The 8775-nt window shown below is 34.6% G+C and overlaps 1 protein-coding gene across 3 annotated transcripts; it reads left to right on the top strand.

The window, feature by feature from the left end:
- Positions 1-1103: 1103 nt before the first annotated feature.
- Positions 1104-8757, top strand: LOC132600431 (serine/threonine-protein kinase GRIK1). 3 transcript variants are annotated; one of them, XM_060313599.1, is made up of 14 exons: positions 1104-1336; positions 2400-2627; positions 2974-3406; positions 3848-3922; positions 4013-4057; positions 4571-4645; positions 5330-5417; positions 5520-5644; positions 6473-6568; positions 7441-7507; positions 7636-7751; positions 7843-7921; positions 8108-8181; positions 8278-8497. In XM_060313599.1, the coding sequence occupies exons 3-13, from the start codon at positions 3065-3067 to the stop codon at positions 8146-8148; spliced, it is 1149 nt and encodes a 382-aa protein (XP_060169582.1). In that variant the 5' UTR covers positions 1104-1336; positions 2400-2627; positions 2974-3064; the 3' UTR covers positions 8149-8181; positions 8278-8497. The 3 variants fall into 3 exon arrangements, with proteins under 3 accessions (XP_060169582.1, XP_060169581.1, XP_060169580.1); XM_060313598.1 differs by lacking the exon at positions 8108-8181 and having other exon boundaries at positions 1105-1336; positions 2404-2627; positions 8278-8757; XM_060313597.1 differs by lacking the exon at positions 8108-8181 and having other exon boundaries at positions 1105-1336; positions 8278-8757.
- Positions 8758-8775: the final 18 nt, after the last annotated feature.

Below are 8775 nucleotides of genomic sequence, written 5' to 3'. Positions count from 1 at the left end.
CACTCTTTATCATATCAACATCACGAAATAAAGAGTGCAGTCACGCTCTTTACCACATTATTCAGGAACTAAATTCTACTATATTAAATAACCAAATTCAAAAATAACTAAACCTACAATAACTTAGATATACAACTAATAATTCGCGCCAAATTTTAATAACAACGACAACAACAACATAATTTCCCACAAAAGTTGCAGCCAATTTGCCATAATTTGGTGTTTATACCCAAACCCACTATACAAATATAGCACTCAGCTAAAACACTGATTCCCAGTAGAAAATTACCTTTATACAATTTTGTCACCGCATTTCTAATGAAGTGTCCTAACCAGAGGTTTCGTGTTTTGGGTATGAAATAATTATGTTAGAAAGCGTTTTCTTTTTAAATGGGTATCACGTGGCACATATCTATTTAGTCACGGCCCTAATTCAGGCATCGAGCATTTGGTGAAAAGCAAAAAAAAAAAGTAAACAATTAACAATTGAAAACTACCTTATCCAATTTTTATTTTTTTTATTTTTTTCATTTTCATGCGCTTAAAGAAGTGTGTATATGCTCCTTACCATATCAACATTCACGTAATAATAACTTTCATCAAATAACCAAATCCAAGAATAACTAAACCTACAATAACTTAGGCATACAACTAATAATTCGAGCCAAATTTCAACAACATATCCAGTGTTTTCACAAGTGGGATATGAAAAGATTAGAATGTACACAAACATTACCTCTACCACGTGGAGATAGAGAAACTGTCTTTGAAAGACCTCGACTCGAGTAACACAAATTTCAATAATTAAACCTGCAATAATTTAGATGTACAACTAATAATTCGCGCCAAATCTTAATAACAACAACATACCCAGCGTACTCCTCCAAGTAAGACCTAACGAAGGTAAAGTATACACATATCCTACCACTATTTTATGAAGATAAAGAGATTGTTCCTAGAACATCCTTGGCTCGACCAACATAAATTTTAATATTCTGCCTAAAAAGGTTAAAAAAGAAAAAGAAAAAATATTTAACCAGACAGTATCTGATGGACCATGGGGCAAGTTTAAAACAATATATAAAGTACATCTGTAACAGTCAAACCTGGCCACATCAACAGCCTGTACGGACCACCCCCTTTGCCACTCCCCATTCCCCATCAACCCTTTCTCTCTTTCTTTCACTTTTCAACCATCTCACAAAATCCCCAAAGCTTGCTCCTTTACTATTTTCATCCCATTAGTTTTCCCTAATTTGAATCTCAACAATTTTATTATCCCCTGATAATTTTTTAGCAAAATTGTTGAACAAGAATGGATCTTTCCCAATTTTAGGTAATGGGGTTTTTATTTCAGAAAGAATCTTGGAAAAAGATTGTTTTTTTATTGGTTTTGATTAAACTTTTGATGGTTTTGATTTTCCTATAAAGAATCTAGGGAAAAGATTGTATTTTTATGGGAATTGCTAGGAGAATGATTAAACCTTTGATGGTTTTGATTAGTTTTATTATGGAAATTGTTAGTAGAATGATTAAAATTTTGATGGTTTTGATTTCCTACAAAACAATCTAGGGAAAAGATTGTATTTTTGTTGTCTTTTTATGGAAATTGTTAGGAGAATGATTAAACTTTTGATGGTTTTGATTTCCTACAAAGAATCTAGGGAAAAGATTGTATTTTTATTGGTTTTGATTAGTTTTTTATGGAAATTGTTAGGAGAATGATTAAACATTTGATGGTTTTGATTTCCTACAAAGGGTCTAGGGAAAGATTGTATTTTTATTGGTTTTGATTATTTTTTTATGGAAACTGTTAGGAGAATGATTAAACTTTTGATGGTTTTGATTTCCTATAAAAGGTCTAGGGAAAAGATTGTATTTTTATTGGTTTTGATTATTTTTGTATGGAAATTGTTAGGAGAATGATTAAACTTTTGATGGTTTTGATTTCCTACAAAGGGTCTAGGGAAAGATTGTATTTTTATTTGGTTTTGATTGTCTTTTTATGGAAATTGTTGGGGGAATGATTAAACTTTGGATGGTTTTGATTTTCTACCAAGAATTTAGGGAAAATATTGTATTTTTATTGATTTTGTTGGAAATTGTTAGGAGAATGATTAAACTTTTGATGGTTTTGATATCCTATATACAGGTGTATGGATATGCATGTGAATGTATATGTCTAATCTGCTTTTTTTCTCCAAATTTCTGTGGTTTTGATATTGCTGATGTCATTTTTTTTGTGTTTTAAAGCTAAATTGTCATATCCAAGAATCAAGTGTTTGTTTTAGGTTTTGATATTATGGTATTTTGAGTTAATTTAACTCAATTTTTGATTCCTTTGTGTGGGTCAATGCTCAAATATGCTTTCCTTTTGTTGATTCTTTAATTTGTGTCAGAAAGCTTTTGTGTTATGAGGCTCCTTTGCTGGTGAGGAATGGAAGATTCTGGCCTGGCACTGATCTCTTGTCTGTTGTTATAATAAATTGGAACTCGCATGATGTCGGGGTTCAATCGCATAGAAATCAATTTGATCAACTGCTTCTTTCATTTTGCTGAATGGCATCCGATTGAATAACAGAGTTGAATTCGGGTGGATGCCCGAATAGCGTTTTCCTCCTTTTAAGGTTATCTTCTGCTTTCTTTTCTAATTGATATATGTTTTTGACATACATTATGTGTACAGTCAAACCTCTCTATAACAACACCGTTTGTTCCGATATTTTTTGGCTACTATAGCGATATGTTATTATAAAGAACATATAATATAACATAACATAACATGGAAGATTGGTTCCACATAAAATATGGTTGTTATAGTGAAATGGCTGTTATAGAGAGGCCTGACTCTGTGTGTGTGTGTGTGGATCCTATTATTGGCTTTGTTGAACTAATGAATATGGTTATGTTGGGTTTATCATTTCGCTGTTGTATAGTTGATTGATGGTAATAAGAGGTGTTTAATTTTTTCAGGTTCTTGAATCAAATTGTTCGATAGTGTTGTATAATAGTGTACTTTAGTGGGACATACTACGTATTTCTGTTGTTTTGGACATTTGTGACAATGCGTTCTGTTGATGAAGTTGCGGAAATGGGGTGCTGTGGATGTTTTGGATTCTCTTTTGCAAGAAAACCGGAAAAGTTAGGTAGGCCTAATAGGGGTTATGGAACAAACGGCTGGTCACGTGAGCCATTGTTACAACAACAAGAGGTTGAAGAAGGGGAAGATGATGATGATGATGGCTTTGATAGTGGCGATATAATTAACGATACTAGTACTGAGGATGAGGAAGCGTGCCATAGCCCGGTTAAACGTTCTGAGGAGATTCTCATTGACAGAGCTCAGAATGGGTTAATTTGCCGAGAGATCCCTGTCAAGGAAACACACGAAGTTGTGCGCACAGAGGTATAGTAGCAGAAAAATTCTTTTTCACATTCGGTGTGAATAAAGTGTACTCCCTCCGTCCAAATTTATGTGAAGGTGTTTGATTGGGCACGAAGTTTAAGAAATAAAGGAAAGACTTTTGAAATTTGTGGTCTAAAATAAGCTATAGATCTTTGTCTGGCTAGAAATCATTTCATTGAGGGTAAAATGGGTATTTTAGATTTAAATTGTTACTAAATGTAGAAAGATGTCATTCCTTTTGGGACTGACTAAAAGGAAAGAAAGAGTCACATAAATTGGGACAAAGGGAGATAACTGAGATGTGGATGGCTCCGGCGTGTATTTGTATAAACGATCACTACTCGTTTTGATTTATCAGAAAAAAATAGGGGAGGTGTAACTTGGCTCCCTTTTTTTTTTTTTTTGGTTGTTGTTTTGACCTCTGTTGTCTTTTTGGTTCAGGATGAAGATGGGAACAAGATGGTTAACGAATATGCCCGTGAACACAAAATTGGTGCTGGTAGCTATGGAAAAGTGGTGAGCTCAAAGATATTGATATTATCTTTCTTTCTTCTTGTCTTTTAGAGGAAAAAAAGGCTGACATTTGACTATTTTGGGATGACACAGGTACTTTATAGAAGTTGTACTGATGATAAACATTATGCCATTAAGGTAAAATTTCTAACATATCAGGGATTTTACTTTAGTATTCTCTTGGTCATGATATTTACTTAGCTTAATTGTATACGAATTGTATTCCCATAGCGGAAAGCTGAATTATTATGTACTTATTATGGTGAAGCTTAAAGTTAGACGTTTAGAGTGGGATTTGAAGATAAATTGTTTCTTTACTTAGTGATAGGAGCTTTTACGTTTTATTATTCTAAACGGGTTCCACACATGTTTTTGCTGTTGTATGTGTTGAAGATTTTGGAGTTATACTTGAATAATTACCAACCAAACTGCCATTTCGATTCATTCCTAGGTAGATGTAACGGATAACTAGATAATTGAATTATTCTATGCTAGGGTCAATAGTATTTATGGTTGTGGAAAAACAGTAGGAGAAGGATAAAGTGGACATTAACGCAAATGATTTAAAAGAACAATTAATGTTGTTAATCAGTGATTACAGCCTTGGTTGGGTTGTCGAATAGTGATAACATTTGTAGCTATCAAATGCAGGCCTTTCACAAGTCTCACTTATTAAAGTTGCGGGTGGCACCTTCCGAAACTGCTATGGGTGATGTTCTTCGTGAGGTATGTGCTTTATTTCCTCCTTTTTGTGGGTTATCAGCAAACTTTATGCTGTAGCATTAGCTATTTGTCCGCTTAATTGTTTATTTTTCTGTCTCGGAGTTTCTCAATGTGACTTTTACTAAGAATTTCCTCAAAATGGTAAATATGGTAGGGCAGTTCGTATTTGTTAATCATGTTAATAGCACTTTTGGTCCCTAAGTTATTGGTAAATTTATGTTACCTTATTTTAAAAAAAGTTATTGGTAAATTATGCTTTTGGTCCTTGTGATATATTACTCAACATATTCAACCTTTAATTAATTAAAATGTATCTCTTTGGTAACTTTAGGTAGAAAGTATGTTATATTTAACTATTTATAGAACTATATCACCGTTGAATATAGAGTAACAATACAAACTTAACATAACACAAGAGTAATTAAGTGGTGGAACGATTAATAAGTACAGTAAATTTGTGAATATTCATAAGAAAATGGATTAAAAGTGCAAAATTCAACTAACTGAAGGTTTAATGTACTTATTTAGATATCATAGAGACTAAAATCAAAATTTACCAATAACTGAGGGACCAAACATGCTATAGTTTTGAGATGGACTGTTAGTTATACTCCAGCTTTGGTATATGACTTGATGACCTGACAATTATTGATTATTAACTTCCATGTTAATTCCCGTCACTTGCAGGTTTCGATCATGAAAATGTTGTGCCACCCCAATATAGTTAATCTTATTGAGGTGATTGATGACCCAACAACAGATCACTTCTACATGGGTATCATTTTACCTTATTCAGATTTTTGTTTTTTGTGGAGTCGTCCCGCTTCTTGAATTATATGAATGCCAATAGCTGACATTTTTCCCCTTTATTAAACAGTTCTCGAGTACGTGGAAGGAAAATGGGTTTGTGAGGGTACTGGTCCCCCATGTGTTCTTGGGGAAGATAAAGCACGGAAGTACTTGCGTGATATAGTTTCTGGCTTGATGTATCTGCATGCGCATGTAAGACCCAGTGGTCCCGTTCTGCTTCTGATAAATAAATATATATACATGATTATTAGCTTTGTGCGACGACCTTTGTGGCATTTAAACGTTTACATACATGGATTATACATCATGTCCTCTTATCAGGTTATAGCTCAAATCTCGATCACTTTAGCGAAGTCTTAAATGATCATCTTTGGACAATCGGCTCTTGCAAAAAGAAAAAGATAGATCCATATAAAAATAACTCAGGATCCGCCCCCAAGGCTTACCACACTTGGAAAAGGTTGGAAAAGGTTGAGGGACTTTGTGGCTTAGGTCATGGGTTCGAGCCCCAAACCAAGCGAACTAAGCCTAGTATTTAAGTGGAGAAGAGTGGAGGGGCGGACCCATCATCCACGAGTTTCGAAGGCTGTAGTTGGTCCTAACTGTTGGCTCCAGATAGATTTCTTGGTTAAAACTAAAGGAAAAAAAAGAAAGAAAAAAACTCAGGATCCCTTACCCATTTCTGGAACAAGTTTCCTGAAAACTTGATTCCTGAAGAATTGACCCACACAAGATCATGCTAAGTTGCATGGTCAAGACTCAAGATGGGTACTTTCCCTTAGGTTTCTTGTAAACTAAGAGAGTCTTAGGTTAGGTAGATAGGAAGGGGATCACAACACCAGCGATCTCTATTATTATGAACAGAATCAATAAAAAGGTGAGTGGAAAAAATCAAATTACTCAACTTGATTGACAACGAAAATATATTTAATGATAATTTATGTAGCCGAGTTTTGCAGTATTTTTTTCGAATCCCTTCCTGGAGGATGTTTTACCTATGTTCTTTCTTGTCTTGAACAGAATATTATACACGGGGATATTAAGCCAGACAACCTCTTAGTGACTGCCTCTGGCAGGGTGAAGATTGGTGATTTCAGCGTCAGCCAAGCTTTTGAGGTAAGATTTTTCAATAATGGTTCCTTTTTTCCTTAGAATTTCCACCCCTAGTCACTTGTAAAAACTTAATGATTAAAACCCTTGTGGATTGACTCAAACGTGTATATGGTAGAAATAGATGTTTTAAATTATATGCTTGAAGTAAATTGTAAAATATATTACTGAAGTGTCTCATTTTCTCAATATCATAGTAAAGAATCACAACTTTTTCCAAAGAGCACGTACTGAAATAATTCTGCTGACTTCTATAGTAGAATGAGGCCATTTGGATTGAAACTTAAAATTTTCATTTGGAACATGCAAGGGAGAAAAATAACTAGCTGGATTCTTTCTACGATTTATCTTTCATTAGATAAGCTCCCTTCCTTTGGTGCTCTGAAGAGGACTACTTTGGGTATAAGGCCAGCAAAATTGTTTTGTGAAATTATTACTTATTAAAAAAAAGTTCCATCAAAAGTTTAGTTAAAAAAAAAAAAAATCAGTTTCAAAAAAAAAGTTCGATCAAAAGTTAATGTTCACCTTATGTTTCCAATTGGATCCACTTAAGTGAGAATACGAGATATATCTGTATAAAAGCATGAAGGTCTATTGACAAGAAAATTTGGAAGAAATTTATGTAGTACAAAGAAGAAATATCTTTTACCTTCAGTTTATGCTTAGATAAAGTTGTATTTCCACTTTCACCTTTCATAGAGGTTGATAGTCTTTATTTACTCGCACCTAGTCGGAATAATGTCCTAATGTTCTAAACTTTCGGGGCTTGAAGGGTTTGGAGTGATTGCATTATGTTTTTTTTTTTTAATGTTTGTTGTTTCCTTTTCTTTTTCAGTAAATATATTACTAACATTAGTTGGAACTATTCCTGTTTGTAGGACGATAATGATAAGCTTCGTCGATCTCCTGGCACTCCTGTTTTTACTGCTCCTGAATGCTGCTTAGGTCAGTGTTTCTGGCCCTTGTTAAATGCTGACATTTAAAATATCGTTAAACTTAGCCGACCCTAACTTGTTTGGGACTGAGGCGTAGTAGTCGTTGTTACTGACGTGTTTTTTTTTTCCAATTAATAGGAGAAAGATATCATGGAAAAGCTGCTGACACATGGGCGGTTGGTGTTACCCTTTATTGCATGATCTTGGGAAAATACCCATTTCTAGGAGAGACTCTCCAGGATACATATGATAAGGTGTGAGTCTCCTTGTATATCTGATGTACAACGGTAGGCTCAGACGTTAATTTTTTCTGTTTTTCTAATTACCTTTATTTTGCCTTTCTAGATAGTAAATAACTCCATCACTCTCCCTGATGATATGAATCCACTTCTGAAGAATTTAATAGAGGGGCTTCTCTGTAAAGGTTCGTCTCTTGTCTCGCTTGACATCTTTATCCTGCCATTTTATGGTAAAATTTCATGGGGTGCTCTACTTAGACATGCTATTTAACTTGTATCCACTTTTTTTTTTAAAATAAAAATAAAAATTGTACCTCTAGCCACTTCGGGACAACTTAACATGCTGTGTCTGAAATTGCATATGACGGAAGGCCAAGCAAGCATTTCTACCGCATGTCTGAAGTTGTTCTGAAGTGGGTAGACTTGCAAATTTTACGCACTGCGGGTATGACGTAAATGGTGATCCCAATATCGGGTATCTTTGGTAGGCAGCTACTAAATTCTCCGCCTATTTTTCCTAACAAGAAATTCCTTTGCACAGATCCAACACAAAGGATGACTCTTGAAAGTGTTTCTCAGCATGAGTGGGTCATAGGAGATGAAGGTCCTATCCCTCAGTACCCGTGTTGGTGCCAACGCCAAAAGTTGCAGAAAGACGAATGTGAGGGGAGCGCGGAGGATACTCCTACTTGATTTTAACTGCACAATGATCTAGCATGATTATTATTTTCCATTCTAGTAGGATGTAAACTAGGATGTGTCTTTCCGACAATTTGCACTTGCAGGAGCAAAAGAATGTAAAGGATGGTAGAAAATGAGAGGTTCGAGTAAATTTTGTTAGATTTCAGTCGTACTCTCAAAAGTACTGGCTCAGTGTTGGTGGTGATGTTGAGGTTTTGTGTTTAGATGCATAGCAGAGAGCATTAGAATTGCTCTCCATGAGAGAAATTGTATTGCTTGAAGTCAGGCATATTTGGTTTTTGTGGATATTTTATGTTTTATATGAAGATTTTTTAGATAATAGTGTATAGTAACTGGT

This window comes from Lycium barbarum, chromosome 6 (assembly GCF_019175385.1).
Source record: "Lycium barbarum isolate Lr01 chromosome 6, ASM1917538v2, whole genome shotgun sequence".
Taxonomy (NCBI): Eukaryota; Viridiplantae; Streptophyta; class Magnoliopsida; order Solanales; family Solanaceae; genus Lycium; species Lycium barbarum.
Note: the sequence above shows the minus strand (reverse complement) of the source record. Positions and strands in the feature narration are given on the sequence as shown.

Bases quoted from the DNA above. Each gene is read 5' to 3' on its own strand.
- LOC132600431 (XM_060313598.1), top strand. From the start codon at position 3,065: ATGCGTTCTGTTGATGAAGTTGCGGAAATGGGGTGCTGTGGATGTTTT. The intron at 3,407-3,847 runs GTATAGTAGCAG...TTTTTGGTTCAG, and splicing joins ACGAAGTTGTGCGCACAGAG to GATGAAGATGGGAACAAGAT. The intron at 4,058-4,570 runs GTAAAATTTCTA...TATCAAATGCAG, and splicing joins ATAAACATTATGCCATTAAG to GCCTTTCACAAGTCTCACTT.